General features: G+C 39.3%; 1 protein-coding gene across 2 annotated transcripts in view; it reads right to left on the reverse strand.

Moving 5' to 3' along the window:
- exoc6b (exocyst complex component 6B) overlaps positions 1 to 21,495 on the reverse strand; it is a 55,555-nt gene that overhangs the window by 32,835 nt on the left and 1,225 nt on the right. For both annotated transcript variants that reach the window (XM_083910066.1, XM_083910065.1), the window contains exons 2-10: positions 14,821 to 14,986; positions 13,811 to 13,858; positions 13,618 to 13,708; positions 13,487 to 13,532; positions 10,589 to 10,793; positions 5,591 to 5,782; positions 2,707 to 2,775; positions 763 to 846; positions 211 to 257 (exon numbers count right to left, since the gene is read on the reverse strand). In XM_083910066.1, coding sequence (XP_083766192.1) covers positions 211 to 257; positions 763 to 846; positions 2,707 to 2,775; positions 5,591 to 5,782; positions 10,589 to 10,793; positions 13,487 to 13,532; positions 13,618 to 13,708; positions 13,811 to 13,858; positions 14,821 to 14,986 — 948 coding nt within the window. The remainder of the gene's footprint in view (positions 1 to 210; positions 258 to 762; positions 847 to 2,706; positions 2,776 to 5,590; positions 5,783 to 10,588; positions 10,794 to 13,486; positions 13,533 to 13,617; positions 13,709 to 13,810; positions 13,859 to 14,820; positions 14,987 to 21,495) is intronic.

The following is a 21,495-nucleotide window of genomic DNA, read 5'->3' on the forward strand; positions in this document are numbered from 1 at the left end:
GAAGCTGAAAAGTCACAGAAACTGGTTTTAATCTCATGTAATTCATTCATCTTATTTTACATTTATAATCATGGATGACTTTTTTAAACAAACCACTAAATTCAAACCCGGCTAAGCCCCGCCCACTTCTAGTTTATTGTGTTTTTTAAACCTATTTGTGAGTAACAGACGGGTAAAGAAAGTAGATTTAAAGACAAACGATAAACTCACCCGACAATCTGATTGAAGTACTTCCTGTATCCTTCTAGAGTCTCATGCTGTCAGGAGGAAAACACAAGGAAGGAAGGAAGGAAGGAAGGAAGGAAGGAAGGAAGGAAGCAAGGAAGGAAGGAAGGAAGGAAGGAAGCAAGGAAGCAAGGAAGGAAGCAGCAGTGGAAAAAGAAGAAAAAATCAATTTGAAGGGACAGGGATTAAAACAGGAAGTTAAATTACAACAGGAAACATTTGTAACATGAAACTAATCTGAATTAATCTGACAGATTTAACTCATAATTAACATAGGTTAAGGTGTGTGTGTGTGTGTGTGTGTGCAGAGAAGGGGCGACAATCAGTGGAGTTAAGAGTGTGTTTCACACACACACACACACACACGCTTTAAACGGCGCGTTCCATTTGTCGCCGGAAGTCGGAATTTTCACGAAAACGTAACACTTCGTCTCACACGTTGAGATTGTGTTCGTGTTTTTTTCGCTCGTGAATCGCAGAGTTTCCGACGTCCGACGTAAATGGAACGCGTGGACGGTGAAAAGTGCTGAGTCGTACCATGTTAGAGTGAGGCTGCAGAACCAGACGAGCCTGTTTCCTCCTCTGCTTCCTGTAGTAGTTCTCAAACACGTCACGCAAACCCTACGAACACAAACTGCAGGTGAGAAGGCCGACGCCCACCAGAGCAGAGGCCGACGCCCACCAGAGCAGAGGCCGACGCCCACCACACGTGAACATTTCACCACCATTTATTTTATAATATTGGATTAAAAAGACAAAGAAACAACAATAGAGTTGAAAAATATATATTTTCCGATAAAAACATTGAATTTAAAGCTCTTCGACAATGATGTTACTGAAGCTCAGAAGAAGAAGAAGCAGCAGTGCATGATGGGAAAAGTCCAGGTAGAGAGAGACATGAACGACTGAGAAAAAAAAAGAGAGAGAAACTTATTTGATGATTAAAAACAGCTGACTGTTGTTCAGAGGGTTCACACACACACACACACACACACACACACACAGAGATAACGTGTGATAATCCACTCGCTCTGTCACAGATTAGAGATTATAATAAAAACACTTTCATTCTTCATTAGAGGCTGATTTCATTCACTATTTGAACTTTTATTATTATATAAAAGTTTCAGTGAATCAGAACAGAGAGTTTATTTCTGTTCCTCATCGACAGAAACCTCACGTCTGACTTTAAAAGACAGAAAAACAGGTTAAATATAAAATAATCTGAGTTAAACCTTCTGTGACCCTGTTTGTTTCTCCTCCATCATTAAACCTCCCTCCATCTTCTCACCCCCTTTTACCCTCTCTCTAACCTCCGTCTAAACTCCTGCTCCCTCCCTCCATCCTTCACTTTCTCCTTCCTGTCAAAGTTCATGCACTTCCTGTTCCCCCTACACACACACACACACACAGTGAACAGAAACAGGCCGACCCTCTGGCCATGTTGGCCTGGTCACAACCTCCACACACACACACACACACACACACACACACACACACACACACACACACACACACACACACACACACACACACACACACACACACACACACACACACACACACACACACACACACACACACACATAAGCACATGCGCACGCACACACACACACACCTAACCCAGTCAACACTTACAACCATGTCGCTTTCACTCCATATGAGAAGAGACACACACTCGTTTTTCTCTCTCACACACACACACTCTCACACACACACACAGACACACACACTCTCACTCTCACACACACACACACACACACACAGGTTGGAGTGAAACCAGACTGCAGCAGGATCCTGGTCTTGTTTTCGTTTAAACGCAGACTTCAGGACCTGCAGTTACGATGATATCGTACGACATTATCGTAACTCTACGTTAGTCGTGGTGAATTTCATGTGAATGACTTAAAAATCCCTTTAACTCGCCAACATACAGGCTTTGTTATTTATTTATAAATGGGGAGCTGCTGATTTTGAATTCCTTATTATTATTATGATAGGTAGGAAGGAAGGAAGGGAAAAGTAGGTAGGTATGTAGTGTAACTAGGTAAGATGGTAGGGTAGGTAAGGTGGTAGGGTAGGTAGGTAGGTAGGTAAGTAAGGTGGTAGGGTAGGTAGGTAGGTAGGTATGTGGGTAGGTAGTTAAAGTGGTAGGTAGTAAGGAGGGAGAAAATACAAAAACTCTACCAGAACGTTAAAAATATCACAATAAAATATAAAAAATAAAATAAAATGTTTAAGTTAAAGAATGTAAAAACAAAAGTGACATCATATTTAACTATGTTACAAACAAAACAACATTTGAAATAAAAGTTTTTTTATAGAGCCGAACATGAAACATCTCTGTCATGTGACTTCAGTCCGTGGTGGGAGGGGACACATGGGGAGAGGCGGGGTTTATACAGTGGGAGGAGCTTGTGACTGTAGTCAGGTGATGGGAGGAGCAGGAAGAGGAAATGAAAGTGAAGACACTGAACTCACCAGGACTGTGTAGATGTGAAGACAACGATAAACTGGAGAGAAATCCACCAGGTCCTGAGCTCCTGGAACCTGAAGAACACAAATATCATTAAGAGTTTTTAAGGGTCTCAGTGTCTCTGAAGGTCATATATATATATATATATACATATATATAAAATGGCTTTTATCTTCACTGGTACATGATGGTTTAATCACTTTTCCATGTACAGCTGTAGTTCGACTCAGTTTAGTATCAGTCACGTTGTTTCCCGTTACTTCAAAGTTTGTCCTGAACGTTTCGACGCGACACAAACTCGTGACTTGTAAAGCATCGGTATCATCGGTCAGTATCGGTACCGATAGTTTACGATACGATACTTTACGATACTGACTCCCATCCGTTGAGTCGAGTCGTGGAAAAAACGGAAGGAAGGAAGGGAAAGGTAGGTAGGTAGGTAGATAAGGTGGTAAGGTAGGTAGGTAGATAAGGTGGTAAGGTAGGTAGGTAGATAAGGTGGTAAGGTAGGTAGGTAGATAAGGTAGGTAAGGGTAGGTAAGTAAGGTAGGTAAGGGTAGGTAGGTAGGTAGGTAGGTAGGTAGGTAGGTAGGTAGGTAGGTAGGTAGGTAGGTAGGCAGGTAGGTAGGTAAGGGTAAGTAGGTAAGTAGGTAAGGTAGGTAAGGGTAGGTAAGTAAGGTAGGTAAGGGTAGGTAGGTAGGTAAGGGTAAGTAGGTAAGGGTAGGTAAGTAAGGTAGGTAAGGGTAGGTAGGTAGGTAGGTAGGTAAGTGTAAGTAGGTAAGGGTAGGTAAGGGTAGGTAAGTAGGTAAGTAAGGGTAGGTAGTTAGATAAGGTAGGTAAGGGTAAGTAAGTAAGGTAGGTAAGGGTAGGTAAGGGTAGGTAAGTAAGGTAGGTAAGGGTAGGTAGGTAGATAAGGTAGGTAGGTAAGGGTAGGTAAGGGTAGGTAAGTAAGGTAGGTAAGGGTAGGTAGGTAGGTAGGTAAGTAGGTAGGTAAGTAAGGTAGGTAAGGGTAGGTAGGTAAGTAAGGGTAGGTAGGTAGATAAGGTAGGTAAGGGTAAGTAAGTAAGGTAGGTAAGGGTAGGTAAGTAAGGTAGGTAAGGGTAGGAAGGTAAGGTAGGTAAGGGTAGGTAGGTAGGTAAGTAAGGGTAGGTAGGTAGATAAGGGTAAGTAAGTAAGGTAGGTAAGGGTAGGTAGGTAAGTAAGGTAGGTAAGGGTAGGTAGGTAGGTAAGGGTAAGTAGGTTAGGTAGGTAAGGTAGGTAAGTAGGTAGGTAGATAAGGTTAGGTAGGTAGGAAAGTAAGGGTTGGTAGGTAGATAAGGTAGGTAGGTAAGTAAGGTAGGTAAGGGTAGGTAAGTAAGGTTAGGTAGGTAGGCAGTAAGAGGAAAATTTCATTTTGTGTTTCATCGGAAATTAAAACACAACCTTTTGATGTGAATCGACTTCAGCCATAATCCTCACACTCTCTCTCACACACACACACACACACACACACACACACACACACCTAAAGTAAATAACCATGTGCCCTCTTGTTCTGTGGAAACTTTGCTTTCTGTAAAAATCATTGAAGGCAACACAATGCCAGCTTTGATGTTACACACACACACACACACACACACACACACACACAATGAGCAGGTATGATGATGGAGGGATGAAGGAGGAGAACAACAGAGAGGAGGATGTGCAGAGACACAGGGGAGACGAGTGTAAATGGAGGGAAGGGGAAGAAGGAGAAGGGGGCGGGGCCAGAGGGGCAGGATGGCGTGAGGAGACGCGGCGGTCCGGTGGTTGGCAGCGCCGCCGCGGCCTCGGGCGCCAACGCGGTCGTAACCCGGGCCGAGCGCGGGGTCAGGCCTTTGTTCAGAGCCAAGGTCTTCCTTTTGAAGAAGGTTGAGCTGGAGTTTACAGGACGTCAATAAGAGCTCAGCTCTGTTCTCTTTGTTTCTCCCTCGCTAACTTTGAACAACAAGGGAAAGGAACTGAGATCCCGCGAGGGACGACACCGAGAGTTCAATGTCAGTGTCCACTACAGTGTCCACCAGAGCGTCCACCAGAGCGTCCACCAGAGACCACCACAGTGTCAACCAGAGTCAACTGGACACAGTGTGGACGCGTGTGTGTGGACGGACACAGAAGACGTCCACATTTGTGCTTCACGTTCATTTAACCGTTTTTTCACGCTTATGTCGCAGCTGATTTACATTTTCTTCAGTGAGAAAAATGAATAAACTACATTATTTGCATCTATACATACACGTATGTTTGTATATATGTGTATGTATATGTACATATATATACACAAGTATGCGTATATACATAAGTGTATGTATATGTATATATACATACACATATATACACAAATACATATATATACACACATATATACATACATACACATATAAACATACATATGTAAACACATACACAAATTATATATTCACATACATATACACACACATATATATACATACATACACACGTACATATATATACACATACACATATATATATACATACACACATATATATACATACACACATATATACATACATACATACATACATATATACATACACACATATATATACATACATACATATATACATATATACATACATACATACATAGATGTAAAGTTTTTTTATATTTATTAAATCAATCTAATGTTAAAAATACTGTAAAAAAAAATATTGAATTGTGGTGAAAATTTTATCGAATTTTACAAAACTGCAAAAAAAAATTGTAAAATTACAAAATGGTCGGGAAAAAAATTGATGAATACTTAAAATAATAAATAAACTTTTTGATTTGTGTTTTTCACTTGAAACCAAATAAAGTTTTATTAAAAATGTGTGTGTGTGTGTGTGTGTGTGTGTGTGTCTCACTTCCTCCTCCTCTTCATCGTCCACGTCCAGAATCCCAGAGTCCTGTTCAGACACTGGACTTCCTCCGTGTCCATCGCTGTCCACTGCGGTCACGGTGGACGCCGCCGCCGCCGTATCTTTCCTGCCGCGTCGACCAATCAGAGGCCTGGACTGAGTGGACACAGAGCTGTCCAGAGATCTCTGCAGCTGAGCCTGAAACATCACCAATATAACAGCGTTATTCATCATATTATTAGGTTTATTTTTCTTCTACATCTTTTTTAAGGTGCAAAAATATGTATATAGATATATATATATATATATATATATGTGGATATATATATATATATATATACAGATAATTTAAAGACAAGAACCCAGATCTCAGTCTGATAAATCGATGATGAAATTACAATGAATTTAGTTATCGTTTAAGCGTGACTTGACTTTTCTCAGCTGTCGTGAGAAGACGTTCACGTCTTTGTTATTTTGAGTGGGAGAAGACTTTTTATTGTCAGGAGGTCAAAGGTCATTGTCAGGGCTGAGCGGCCACACCTGTGGAAATGAACGTTAAAAAGTCATTGAGCAGAAAACAGACGAACAGGAAGAGACAAAAACACCAACACAGACGGAGACGCAGATATTGATATTTGTTGTAATGGAAACCAAAGACAAACAGAAATAAGTGCAGCAGAGCAAAGACTCAGGGAAACGCAACGAACAATGAAAGACACGGCGTAATATCTCCTGCATCCTGTCTGTGGCGCTATTTGTGGAGAGAGGGAGTATCAGGGGAAAATGATGCACTTTTTCTCCTGATAAAAATAATCTACAGGAAGCTTGAGGAAAATAGATGAATGGAAGAAGGTGGTCTCCACAACAGAGGGAAAACAGAGGAAAACATAGAAAACAGAGGGAAAAGTCAAGTTATTTCACAGATTATACAGATTAGGGATAAAGGACTAAGATAATTGCGATATTGGTAAAAATTCTGCTTTCAACAATTCCACATATACGACACATGTTTTTACTGATGATTATTTTTTAGGTCAAAAACAACTATTTTAAACGATTCTATATCACGACGTCCTGGAACGACTGAAATGTTGCTGTCGCCCCCTTGTGGCACTCAGTTTTAACTTATTCACGATTACGATAGGAATGGAAATCTGGAAACTCATGTCACTCGTATAATTAACCAGAATAATTGCTTTTCAAAATATTATTAAATAAAATAATTCTTCTTTAAACAAAAGTTTCAAGCAATTTTTACGGATTTTTTATCATGACGACCTGGAGCGACTGGGAAAATGGTGGCGCCCCCGTGTGGTGCTGTGTAACAAAGTTCATGTGACCATGAAAGACATTTTTGTTTTTTTTCCACAAACAAACATTATGACTTTAGATCAGAGAAAATTCCTTCTTTGTGGAAGCGTGAGACAAAATCACGATAACATCGGAATAATGATTTACGTCTACATTTAACCGCGGCGGTGGATTCCCACGCTGCGTCACCTTTTTCTGTGGGAAAAAAAAACCTTGTTCTGTTTTGTTGGAAAAATCTCGTCTCTCCGTCCTCGTCCTCGTCCACACCCGGCGTCCCCGCCTTTAAAAAAATAACAAATAATAAGAAATAAAAAAAAAAACGTCCACTTCCTGTTTGAGCGCTCGGCGCCGGCACGTAAACCGACACTGGAGCGACTGAAGCTGTGGACGAGGACGTCAGCGAAGGCGTCATTTCAGCGTCTAATGAGAAAAACTGGTGTTGTCCAGAAAAATGGGGCGGGGCTTACCCGGAAGAAAATCTGGACGAACACAATGCCATCTTTGATCTGATGCCCACACACACACACACACACACACACTAATGAGTCACATCAAACAATAAGTACAAAGAAAATTAGCGGTAGAGGAAGTGAGCGAGCCGTCCGTCCGTCCGTCCGTCCGTCCTCGCTCTTTTGACGAAAAAAAACAATCTCTAAAAATATTCTCCACGAGACGCCCGGAGAATCAACGCAAAAAAACGCGACAAAGGCGCGGAAAAGTCGGAATGAAACGGTCGACGACCTCCGTTCTTCTCGGACGTCCGTTTTCTTTATTTTCTTCGTACGAATGAATGACGTGACGTCGAATAATCAACGCAAAAGCACGACAGAAAACTCGGAATCAAGCGGTCAACGACCTTTCTCGGACGTCCGTTTTCTTTATTTTCTTCGTACAAATTAGCATAACTGCACGTGATAAAGGCAGCAAAGCACGAAAGAGAAGCGAGAGCCGTCCGTCCGTCTTCGCTCTTTTGAAGAAAAAACAATCTCTAAAAAATATTATCCACGAGACGACGAAGAATCGACGCAAAAAACAAGACGAAGACGCGGAAAACTTGAAATCTAACCGTCGACGACCTCAGACGTCCATTTACTTTATTTTCTTCGTACGAATGAACACATCGAACGAAGTGACGTCGGATAATCAACGCAAAAGCACGACTTAGGTGCGGAAAAGTCGGAATCAAAGGGTCGACGACGCTCTTCTCTCCACCTCAGACGTCCGTTTTCTTTACTTTCTTCGTACAAATTAGCATAACTGCACGTGAGAAGGCAGCAAAGCACGAAAGACACAAAAGAGAAGCGTCTTTTCCGACAGAACGACGTCGACACCGACGTCAAACGAGTCCACTCGACGTGTCGCGATTCTTCAGCAGGTGTGTGTGTGTGTGTGTGTGTTCACACACACTTCCCTTTACAAACCCGAGTCTTTTGTCGTTTTCTACTCTGAGAATGAGAATGACGCACATTCACGTTCTTGAGCTTCAAGTGCGGGAATGTGCGTCATTCTGCTGCTTAAAAAAAAAAAGAAATACAGCAAGAAAGGGAGGGAGAGAGGGGGGGGGGGGTTAAGTCTACGTCACATGATCACGTCTTTATCTCACTGTGAAACTGAAGTTTATAAACCACTCACTCTCCCACACCAAACCCCATAGAGAAAACCAGTGATTTTAGCTCACAGGGACACAGGAGCTGCTGGTCCTCTGCTGCCTCGTGTGGTCACTTTGTGTCACTGAGTTAAGTCTAAAGTAAATATTTTAAAAGCTGAATTCATTAAAATCAGTCATTGTAAGTTAGTGATGGAGGCTTTGGTGTGTGAGAGTGAGTGACTTTGGTGTGTGAGAGTGAGGGACTTTGGTGTGGGAGAGTGAGTGACTTTGGTGTGGGAGAGTGAGTGACTTTGGTGTGGGAGAGTGAGTGACTTTGGTGTGGGAGAGTGAGTGACTTTGGTGTGAGAGAGTGAGTGACTTTGGTGTGGGAGAGTGAGTGGTTTACAAACTTCAGTTTACACAAGGAAAAGTCTATCACTCACTCTCCCACACCAAAGTCCATAGAGTAAACCAGTGATTTTAACATCACAGCACACAGGAGTTGTTTATCCACTGCTGCCTCCATCACTAACTTACAATGACTGATTTTAGTGAATTCAGCTTTTGAAATTCTTCATTATAATTTAATTCAGTGATGCAAAGTGACCACACGAGGCAGCAGAGGACCAGCAGCTCCTGTGTCCCTGTGAGCTAAAATCACTGGTTTTCTCTATGGACTTTAGTGTGGGAGAGTGAGTGAGTTTTTCACTGTGATGCTTCAATACAGTGTGTGTGTGTGTGTGTGTGTGTGTGTGTGTGTGTGTGTGTGTGTGTGTGTGTGTGTTCAGTAACTAGATACAGGTCATCAATCTTCCTCCACTTCACAGACGCAGCAATCTGTTTTCCATTAGTGTGTGTGTGTGGGTGTGTGTGTGTGTGTGTGTGTGTGTGTCTACTGAATACACACACACACACACACACAGCAGAAGCTCTGAACTTGTCTTTATACTCAGAGGAGAGAAAGAAGAGAGGAGGAAGGAAAGATGGACAGAGATGAGCAGCAGAAAGAAAGAAAGAAAGTCACCACAGAGTTTAGTAGCTGTAGATAAAGAGCGCCACCAGGTGTTGATACATGGTGAAAACATCCATCTTCACATTAATATTAACGTGATGATGTCACTAAATCATCGAGGTTTTATCAGATTACCATGACAACAAGACAACGACTCCTCCTCTTCAAGTGACTGGTTACTGTTTACACTGAGGTCTTAATGTGGGACAATGTCAACAAACCATGGACATTAAATCAGTCCTGTCGTCATGGAGACCATGTGATTTAAATCATTAAATATATGATGTTTATGACGACATGAAAACAAACAGTGACAGACGAGTGTAAACATGACAGAGGAGGAAGTCGTGAACAGGCCTCACAACATGAATGAGTGAGTGGGTGAGTGGTCACTGAGTCTACATCCACTCATGTGTCCATCATCGAGACCCACACACACACACACACACACACACACACACACACACACCCTCATCCTGCAATTCCACACAACAGCATTCCCAAAATAATGGAGGAGCACAAATAAACAAGAGGCCTCACTGTGAGCTGAGGATGAGGAACCACGACAGAACACACACACACACACTGTGTCCCCACACACACACACACACACACTGAACCAACTTCCTTAGCCTTGAAAAACAATGAGGTCAGTGATGAAAAGCTGCTTTTTCACACCGATGAGTGACTACACACACACACACACACACACACACACAGAAATAGGCTGCTTCTAAGTAAAACCGTGACAAAGACACGATGGAGGTCAAAGGTCAGAAGATCCACACGGACACTCTCATCACAGAGTGGGCGGCGAAGCTCCGCCCACCAACACACACTGCAGATATTTAATTCTCCAGATATTTTTTTTATTTCTGTATTTTTTTTAAATAAACATGGCGTCTGACGGCGCCATTTGAGTCAGTTTTTTTCATTTGTAAACACAAGAAAAGGATTTAAAAAAACAGTTTGAATCTCAAAGTCAGGAAAATTTATCTCACTTTGTTTTCGGGAACCAAAAAAAACTGTCCCGCGGCCCCTCTGAGGGTCTGGACCCAGAGTTTGCGAACCGTGTGTGTGTGTGTGTGTGTACCTGTCTGATGGCCGCCTCTCCGATCTTGTCCGAGTGTTTGCGGATGCTCTCCAGGAAATCTCTGAGCTGAGTCATAGCCGTGTCTCTGATCTGTGTCCTCAGAACCGGGATGTTCTCCGCCATGATGGAGCAGAACCGGTACTGACCGGCTCTGGGGAGACAGGTGAGCTCCAGCTGCTCCAGAGTCCTCAGGGCCGGGTAATACCTGAGTAATGACACCACATTATACATATTATTATTCACATTTAAGAAGCTGAAAAACGACAGAAACGTGAAAATATTCACATTTAAGAAGCTGAAAAATGACAGAAACGTGAAAATATTCACATTTAAGAAGCTGAAAAATGACAGAAACGTGAAAATATTCACATTTAAGAAGCTGAAAAATGACAGAAACGTGAAAATATTCACATTTAAGAAGCTGAAAAATGACAGAAACGTGAAAATATTCACATTTAAGAAGCTGAAAAATGACAGAAACGTGAAAATATTCACATTTAAGAAGCTGAAAAATGACAGAAACGTGAAAATATTCACATTTAAGAAGCTGAAATTTTATTATATTTTCACGACAGAAACGTGAAAATATTCACATTTAAGAAGCTGAAAAATGACAGAGACGTGAAAATATTCACATTTAAGAAGCTGAAAAATGACAGAGACGTGAAAATATTCACATTTAAGAAGCTGAAAAATGACAGAAACGTGAAAATATTCACATTTAAGAAGCTGAAAAATGACAGAAACGTGAAAATATTCACATTTAAGAAGCTGAAAAATGACAGAAACGTGAAAATATTCACATTTAAGAAGCTGAAAAATGACAGAAACGTGAAAATATTCACATTTAAGAAGCTGAAAAATGACAGAAACGTGAAAATATTCACATTTAAGAAGCTGAAAAATGACAGAAACGTGAAAATATTCACATTTAAGTAGCTGAAAAACGACAGAAACGTGAAAATATTCACATTTAAGAAGCTGAAAAATGAAAGAAATGTGAAAATATTCACATTTAAGAAGCTGAAAAACGACAGAAACGTGAAAATATTCACATTTAAGAAGCTGAAAAATGACAGAAACGTGAAAATATTCACATTTAAGAAGCTGAAAAATGACAGAAACGTGAAAATATTCACATTTAAGAAGCTGAAAAATGACAGAAACGTGAAAATATTCACATTTAAGAAGCTGAAAAATGACAGAAACGTGAAAATATTCACATTTAAGAAGCTGAAAAATGACAGAAACGTGAAAATATTCACATTTAAGAAGCTGAAAAACGACAGAAACGTGAAAATATTCACATTTAAGAAGCTGAAAAACGACAGAAACGTGAAAATATTCACATTTAAGAAGCTGAAAAACGACAGAAACGTGAAAATATTCACATTTAAGAAGCTGAAAAACGACAGAAACGTGAAAATATTCACATTTAAGAAGCTGAAAAACGACAGAAACGTGAAAATATTCACATTTAAGAAGCTGAAAAACGACAGAAACGTGAAAATATTCACATTTAAGAAGCTGAAAAAAGACAGAAACGTGAAAATATTCACATTTAAGAAGCTGAAAAATGAGAGAAACGTGAAAATATTCACATTTAAGAAGCTGAAAAATGACAGAAACATGAAAATATTCACATTTAAGAAGCTGAAAAATGACAGAAACGTGAAAATATTCACATTGAAGAAGCTGAAAAATGACAGAAACATGAAAAACTTCACATTTAAGAAGCTGAAAAATGACAGAAACGTGAAAATATTCACATTTAAGAAGCTGAAAAATGACAGAAACGAAAAAATATTCACATTTAAGAAGCTGAAAAACGACAGAAACGTGAAAATATTCACATTTAAGAAGCTGAAAAATGACAGAAACGTGAAAATATTCACATTTAAGAAGCTGAAAAATGACAGAAACGTGAAAATATTCACATTTAAGAAGCCGAAAAATGACAAGACGTGAAAATATTCACATTTAAGAAGCTGAAAAATGACAGAAACATGAAAATATTCACGTTTAAGAAGCTGAAAAATGACAGAAAAATGAAATTATTCACATTTAGAAGCTGAAAAATGACAGAAACGTGAAAATATTCACATTTTAGAAGCTGAAAAATGACAGAAATTGCTTTTAAAACTCTAAAACGAATTCATTGATTATCTATACTATTTCATTTAGTAACTTTAGCAACTTTACAAGTGACCAGAGTCCTGTGAGTGTGTGTGTGTGTGTGTGTGTGTGTGTGTGTGCGTGAGAGAGAGCAGGTCACACTGAGGACACACAGACATCGTCTCCTTTTACTTGATCTGTGGCTCCATCTAGTGGCCGACGGTGGTGAATCAAGGATGAAAGGTTTTAACTTTTTCAATAAAGTCACATGTTCTTCTTTATCATTATAGAAAAATGTCTGATTCTTTCATTGACTTCATTTTGTTGTGAAGTAATTTTTAAAAATGTATTATTATTATTATTATTATGAGATAAATTCATGTCTTTGCTTCAGTGTTTCTCTTAGAAAATCAAATCCGTGTGAGCAGAAAACATTTCACTCACTAAAATAATAATATAATAAATAATAAAAGTGTAACACAAGGAACATTAAATGAAGTTAAATCACTTAACACTAGGTTAAATCTTTATTTAACTCAAAGGAACTCTAAAATTGTACTTAAATCTAAATTTACCCTCAATCAGAACTTAATTCTAAAAGCAATTATAAACAGACAGAAATAGAAATGTGTCAATTTAATCAATTTATACAAAATACTTAACGTATTTAATATACTAAATATGACGATTATCAGTGCAACAGCCTTAAAAGTCATCACAGATAGTGAGTAATGACCTTCTGTCTGACCTTCTGTGTTGAATAAAAACAGAAGAGTGACAAACCTTTTGGCCTTCATCTGCTCCTGAAGTCTGCTGTACATCTCCAGAACTGAAGAAGACACAACACAACGATCAAGACTCAAAAACACACAAACACAACAACATGTCCTGGATGACGATGGTTTCTTTGTTACCTGGTAAACAGTGCGACAGCTTGTCGATGGTGGTGGCGATGTTCCTCTGCTGAACTCGACACTGATGCAGCTCCTCCATGGACGTGATGAGCTGCATCAGAAGAAGAAGAAGAAGAAGAAGAAGAAACCAGGTCAACAGCAAGTTCACGACGCGTCCACAGGAAGACGAGTGTGGAGATAGAAACAGTCTCACCTGTTTCCCATCGTCCTGGAGACGACGGTTAGTCTCTGTCACCTGACTCTGAAACACACATGAGGACATTTAAATAAAAACAAGGACTGAAGAACGAGAAGAACATGAAGATGAACGTGAAGAACGTGAACATGGTGAACATGAAGAACGTGAAGAACTTGAAGAACGTGAAGAACATGAACATAAAGAACATGAACATGAAGAACATGAAGAACGTGTAGAACGTGTAGAACATGAACATGAACATGAACATGAACATGAACATGAACATGAACATGAACATGAACATGAACATGAAGAACGTGATGAACATTAAGAACGGGAAGAACATGACCATGAAGAACATGAAAAACATGAACATGAAGAACATGAAGAACGTGAAGAACATGAACATGAACATGAAGAACGTGAAAATGAACATGAAGAACATGAAGACGTGAAGAACATTAACATGAAGAACGTGACGAACATGAAGAACATTAACATGAAGAACATGATGAACGTGACAAACGTGAAGAACATGAACATGAAGAACGTGAAGAATATTAAGAACATTAAGAACGGGAAGAACATGACCATGAAGAATGCGAAGAACATGAAGAACGTGAAGAACATGAAGAACGTGAAGAACATGAAGAACGTGAAGAACATGAAGAATGTGAAAATTAACATGAAGAACATGAACAACATGAACATGAAGAACATGAAGAACATGAAGAACATGAAGAACGTGACGAACGTGACGAACGTGAAGAACATGAACATGAAGAGCGTGAAAATGAACTTGAAGAACATGAACATGAAGAACGTGAAGAACATGAAGAACGTGACGAACGTGAAGAACATGAACATGAACATGAAGAGCGTGAAGAACATTAAGAACGTGAAGAATATGAACATGATGAACTTGAAAATGAACATGAAAAACGTGAAGAACATGAAGAACGTGAAGAACATCAGGTGAGTCCACAGTTCCTCCTCCTCCTCCTCCTCCTCCTCCTCCTCCTCACCTTCAGCTTCTGAGCTTCTCCTCTGACTTTGAGCAGCTCGGTGATTGAGTCCACGAAGCCCTGAAAATGGTGGTTACACATCTTCTCGATCTCGCGGTCGTGGTTCCGGATCCTGACGTCCAGCTTCTCCATGAAGAGGCCATGTTCCTGACCGTCGTACACCGAGCTGCAGGAGAACGAGGAGAACGAGGAGATCAGGTCTGAGGTCAGTCTTTGTTTTACTTACTCACTCCATTCAACTCACTTACACATTTTACAACATAGACATGCACAACACGCTGTTCTTTGCTTTTATTTTGAAATTTAGCTCAATGCCTGTGGAGATGGGTGTGAGTGCCACATATGTCCACCAGGGGGCATCACCGCACTACTCTTCAGCAGCATGTTTGTGTACTTGCACAGCTGAGAGTTTACACTTTATTACATTTGAGTTATTTGGCACACACAAACATTTAACACATACTTTTATACTTAATAATCAACAGTTTATACTTTAGATAATGATTTATTTGATACATTTTTAAGTTTCAAAAGTAGTAAAATTAAGTAAAAAAAGTCAAATTAATTTAACGTAGACGGACTCATGTCTCAGTTTTAAAGTGATGGAAAATAAAATGTGTGCGAAAGGTTTGACAAGGATTTTCCTGTTTTTCCAAAAGCAGCTCCAACACACACACACACACACACACACACACACACACACACACCTGAACCCCCACCCTCTTCTTCCTCCTGTTGACCAGGAAATGCCCGACTTGTACAATGGAGTGAAGATCTGGCTTTCTTTAGACACACTGTGGGTGGGTGTGTGTGTGTGTGTGTGTGTGTGTGTGTGTGTGTGTGTGTGTGTGCGTGTCCTTGACAAACACTTCACAGTCACATGACTGATATAAAGTTATTCTAGAATGTGGTTCGGTGGCTGACTGTAAATCTGTAAAATCACAGAGAAACTCACAAACAAAAACATCTTTTTTTTACGTGAAAAGTTATTCACGACATAGAGAAAGATCAAAGGTCAAAGGTCATGAACGTGGCCGGAGCATCTTTTAACGTAAGAGGAAACTTCCCAAACACATTGGCCGACAAAATGATCAAAAAAGACACAAATAATCGATTAAAGCGATTATTATTAAAAAAGTTGGCAACTAATTTAATAATCGATTAGTTGGGTCAAATCAAAAAACACAAACGCAAATCACGAAACACACACGCAAATCAAAAAACACAAACGCAAATCAAAAAACACAAACGCAAATGACGAAACACAAACGCAAAACAAAAAACACAAACGCAAATCACGGAACACACGCAAATCAAAAAACACAAACGCAAATCACGAAACACACGCAAATCAAAAAACAAACGCAAATCACGAAACTCAAAACAAAAAACACAAACGCAAATTACGAAACACAAACGCAAATCAAAAAACACAAAACAAAAAACACAAGCGAAAATCAGAAACACACACGCAAATCAAAAAACACAAAACAAAAAACACAAGCACAAAACAAAAAACACGAACACAAATCACGAAACACACGCAAATCAAAAAACACAAACGCAAATCACGGAACACACGCAAATCAAAAAACACAAACGCAAATCACGAAACACACGCAAATCAAAAAACAAACGCAAATCACGAAACTCAAAACAAAAAACACAAACGCAAATTACGAAACACAAACGCAAATCAAAAAACACAAAACAAAAAACACAAGCGAAAATCAGAAACACACACGCAAATCAAAAAACACAAAACAAAAAACACAAGCACAAAACAAAAAACACGAACACAAATCACGAAACACACGCAAATCAAAAAACACAAAACAAAAAACACAAGCGCAAATCACGAAACACACACGCAAATCAAAAAACAAAAAACGCAAATCATGAAATGCAAACGCCCCAACAAGATACACAAGCGCAAATGAAAAAACACAAACACAAATCACGAAACAAACGCAAAACAAGAAACACAAACTCAAAACAAGAAACACAAACGCAAAACAAGAAACACAAACGCAAGAAACACAAACGCAAAAAACACAAACGCAAATCAAGAAACACAAATCACAAAACACACGCAAATCACGAAACACACACGCAAAACAAAAAACACAAATCAAAAAACAAACACCAAAACATTAGCTCAAAACGGAACAGAAATGTGTCTTGTGTTTTTTGATTTGCGTTTGTGTTTTGTGTTTTGCACCTCAGGGCCACCGTACTATTGCCTTGACTTCAGTGAGGTAAGTGCACTCAGTCCCAGCCATAACAACACAATTAGATTAGATTCAATATTAGAAAATATGAATATCTGGATTATTATTTATCGTATTAAAGGATGAAGGACGATGATGACGCGTCACCACATCTAAATTAAATCTGTGTAAAGACAGAATGAGTCATGGTTGTGTTGAGTCCTGTTTTCTCACTGAGATCCTGAAACAGGAAGGAATGTTTCAGCTGGTCTGGACCTGTTCTCTCTCTGTTCTACTGTTACTGAACACTACAGTCACTAACCACTGTGTATATGTCATATTACTGCAGTTTAAACTCTATTTTACTGTATATTCACTGTAGTTATGTCATATTACTGCAGTTTAAACTCTATTTTACTGTATATTCACTGTAGTTATGTCATATTACTGCAGTTTAAACTCTATTTTACTGTATATTCACAGTTATTATGTCATATTACTGCAGTTTAAACTCTATTTTACTGTATATTCACTGTAGTTATGTCATATTACTGCAGTTTAAACTCTTTTTTACTGTATATTCACTGTAGTTATGTCATATTACTGCAGTTTAAACTCTATAATACTGTATATTCACTGTGTATATGTCATATTACTGCAGTTTAAACTCTATTTTACTGTATATTCACTGTAGTTATGTCATATTACTGCAGTTTAAACTCTATTTTACTGTATATTCACAGTTATGTCACATTTTACTGTATATTTACAGTTATTGTGTCACATTTTACTGCGTATTTACAGTTAGTGTCACATTTTATCATCCTTCATCACCTGACTGTGAACACACTCTTCAGCCTCCTGTGTTAAAAATAGCTGCTGCTCCAAACATAGACTGTGCTGATGTATTTTAAGTGTGTGAGGAGGAGACGAAACGTCACATCAGAACAAACACAGATAACTCTTTTACCGACACACACACACACACACACACACACACACACACACACACACACACACACACACACACACACACACACACACACACACACACACACACACACACACACACACACACACACACACACACAGCTGACTAATGTCCCATCAGAAACAGTGGGTGTCCTAGAAAACACACACTTTAAAACAGGTCAATTCTTCTCTGAAGTTCCCTGTTCATTCACTCACTGAGGCTTCACTCTCACTGAAAACAAGGAAAGACTCATTTTAACCGCTCACTCTCCCACACCAAAGTCCATAGAGAAAATCAGGGATTTTAGCTCACAGGGACACAGGAGCTGTTGGTCCTCTGCTGCCTCGTGTGGTCACTTTGTGTCACTGAGTTAAGTCTAAAGTAAATATTTTAAAAGCTGAATTCACTAAAATCAGTCATTGTAAGTTAGTGATGGAGGCAGCAGTGGATCAACAACTCCTGTGAACTCCTGTGTGCTGTGATGTTAAAATCACTGGTTTACTCTATGGACTTTGGTGTGGGAGAGTGAGTGACTTTGGTGTGAGTGACTTTGTGAGTGACTTTGGTGTGGGAGAGTGCGTGACTTTGGTCCCACACCAAAGTCACGCACTCTCCCACACCAAAGTCACTCACTCTCCCACACCAAAGTCACTCACTCTCTCACACCAAAGTCACTCACTCTCCCACACCAAAGTCACTCACTCACTCTCTCACACCAAAGTCACTCACTCTCCCACACCAAAGTCACTCACTCACTCTCTCACACCAAAGTCACTCACTCTCCCACACCAAAGTCACTCACTCTCCCAAGTCACTTACTCTCCCACACCAAAGTCACTCACACCAAAGTCACTCACTCTCACACACCAAAGTCACTCACTCTCCCACACCAAAGTCACTCACTCTCTCACACCAAAGTCACTCACTCTCCCACACCAAAGTCACTCACTCTCTCACACCAAAGTCACTCACTCTCCCACACCAAAGTCACTCACTCTCCCACACCAAAGTCACTCACTCACTCTCTCACACCAAAGTCACTCACTCTCCCACACCAAAGTCACTCACTCTCCCAAGTCACTTACTCTCCCACACCAAAGTCACTCACACCAAAGTCACTCACTCTCACACACCAAAGTCACTCACTCTCCCACACCAAAGTCACTCACTCTCCCACACCAAAGTCACTCACTCTCTCACACCAAAGTCACTCACTCTCCCACACCAAAGTCACTCACTCTCTCACACCAAAGTCACTCACTCTCCCACACCAAAGTCCATAGAGTAAACCAGTGATTTTAACATCACAGCACACAGGAGTTCACAGGAGTTGTTGATCCACTGCTGCCTCGTGTGGTCACTCTGTGTCACTGCTGCCTCCATCACTAACTTACAATGACTTCTTTAGTGAATTCAGCTTTTAAAATATTGACTTTAGACTTAACTCGTGACCACACGAGGCAGCAGAGGACCAGCAGCTCCTGTGTCCCTGTGAGCTAAAATCACTGGTTTTCTCAATGGACTTTGGTGTGGGAGAGTGAGTGGTTTACAAAGTGGATTTTCTGCTCCAATCACAGAGCAGTACAGACAGATAAAGTGTACAGTAACGCGTTACCGTTGAGCGACTGTAACGCCCGGATTTCAACACGGGGGAGAATCTTAATCTGATAAACGCTGCGTGTCTTCACATGAAGGCAGTGCTGTGGTTTTTTAACGTCAGCTGCATCATCAACAACAACAACAACAACAACAACAGAAGCTCCTCCCTCTCCTGCTCTGCAGCTGCAGCACCAACAGGAACAGACCGACCATTCATCCTTTAACAGACATTTCCCTCTAAATAATTAAACAACAACAACTCACGAGCATTAAAATGCACAACAAACACTGAGCAGAGCTTCTCTGTGGTGGGTTTATTACTTCAACACTCTGTGCTTTAATCACACATGAGAAATTAACATTAACAAACAACAAACACCAGCTAAAGTCAACCAGAGCAACAAAAACAATCCTGTCATATCCATTTATAATCAATTATGCTGTGTTTATCTACAGTGAAGAACATGTCAGTGTGTTTTAGAGCTGAACAGTTATCCCATTAATCCATTATCAGTCGATTATTAAACTGTTTTCATAAACTTGTTTTTATTAACATTTCAAACCAGTCTGTGTGATTTTTCAGGTTCTTAACAGATGAGGAGTTTCTTTGCTCCATAAAAACAAAGAAATCATTCAGAGTGAATCGTTTTGTGTTCGAGGACAAAAACAAAACAGAACGTCAGCGACTCCAAACTTTAATAAACGACATTTTTAAACCAAACGATTACTCGAGTCATCCTGAAAGTAACTGACAGATTAATCGTTAGACAGACAATAATGGCGAGGAAAATGTTTAATATTCTACCACATGAAAAGAAATAGAATTCAGTAGAACAGAGATTTAATTTCCTTGTTTGTAATTATACTTATAATAATATTTACGATCCATCACATTGCCAAACGTGGTTGAATATATTTAAGTTATGTAAATCTGACTAAAGTCCTGAGTAAAGGCAACAAGAAGATATAAAAAAAGTAAACAAAGCTTCGAACTCGAGCTTATATTTACTTTACAGTTCCTACACATTTCACAGTATTATGACGCAGTGCTGTACTGTGTTTATATGTTTTTAATATGTCAAATAAATCAAAACACACATGCAATATTATTCTCACTCAGGTGCACTAGTTAATTTAACTTTAAGGCGAGTAGTCCAACATAAATGTGGGATCAAAAACAGTATTTTCAATAGTTTTCAAATGGACATTTTTGTCCATAGGAACAAATGTGGGTTTTTTTTGTATGTTTTTAAATCTGGCTCTGAAAAAAACAACAATTCATCAAAATCAATGTTGCTGCAAATCATTGACCCATCTCAGGGCCTAATAACAACAACAACAACAATTATAATAATAAACAAATACTCTTGAAATTTAGTTTATTTGCTGTTTTGACACTACTGGAGTTGTGTAAACATAGTGGCATTTAAAGTGTTAAAATCCCCAAAATATAACTAATATTCTAATTATTTCTTTGCATTTTTTATTATTTTATTATTTTATTTTATTAACTTAACAACAATCCATATTTATTTATTTTGAAATGAGACCCTACAGTATTTCAGATACAGACCCCTACCAAACTGTTGAGACGTCCGTTCATAATAAACCACGTTTGCATAATTCTAGAGCTGCATCTAACGATTATTTTTGTAATCGATTAATCTGTCGATTATTTTCTCGATTAATCGATGAATTGATTGGTCCATAAAATGGCAGAAAATGTTAAAGAAAACATTGATCAGTGTTTGTCAAACCTGGAAATGAAAATGTTCCTGAATGTCTTGTTTTGTCCACAAACCAAAATGATTCAGTTTTAATGATTTCTTTATGTGGAGCAAAGACTGAGAAAATATTCACATTTAAGAAGCTGAAACAATCAGAAATCTTGTT

Source organism: Microchirus variegatus, assembly GCF_963457635.1.
Source record: "Microchirus variegatus genome assembly, chromosome: 2".
NCBI lineage: Eukaryota > Metazoa > Chordata > Actinopteri > Pleuronectiformes > Soleidae > Microchirus > Microchirus variegatus.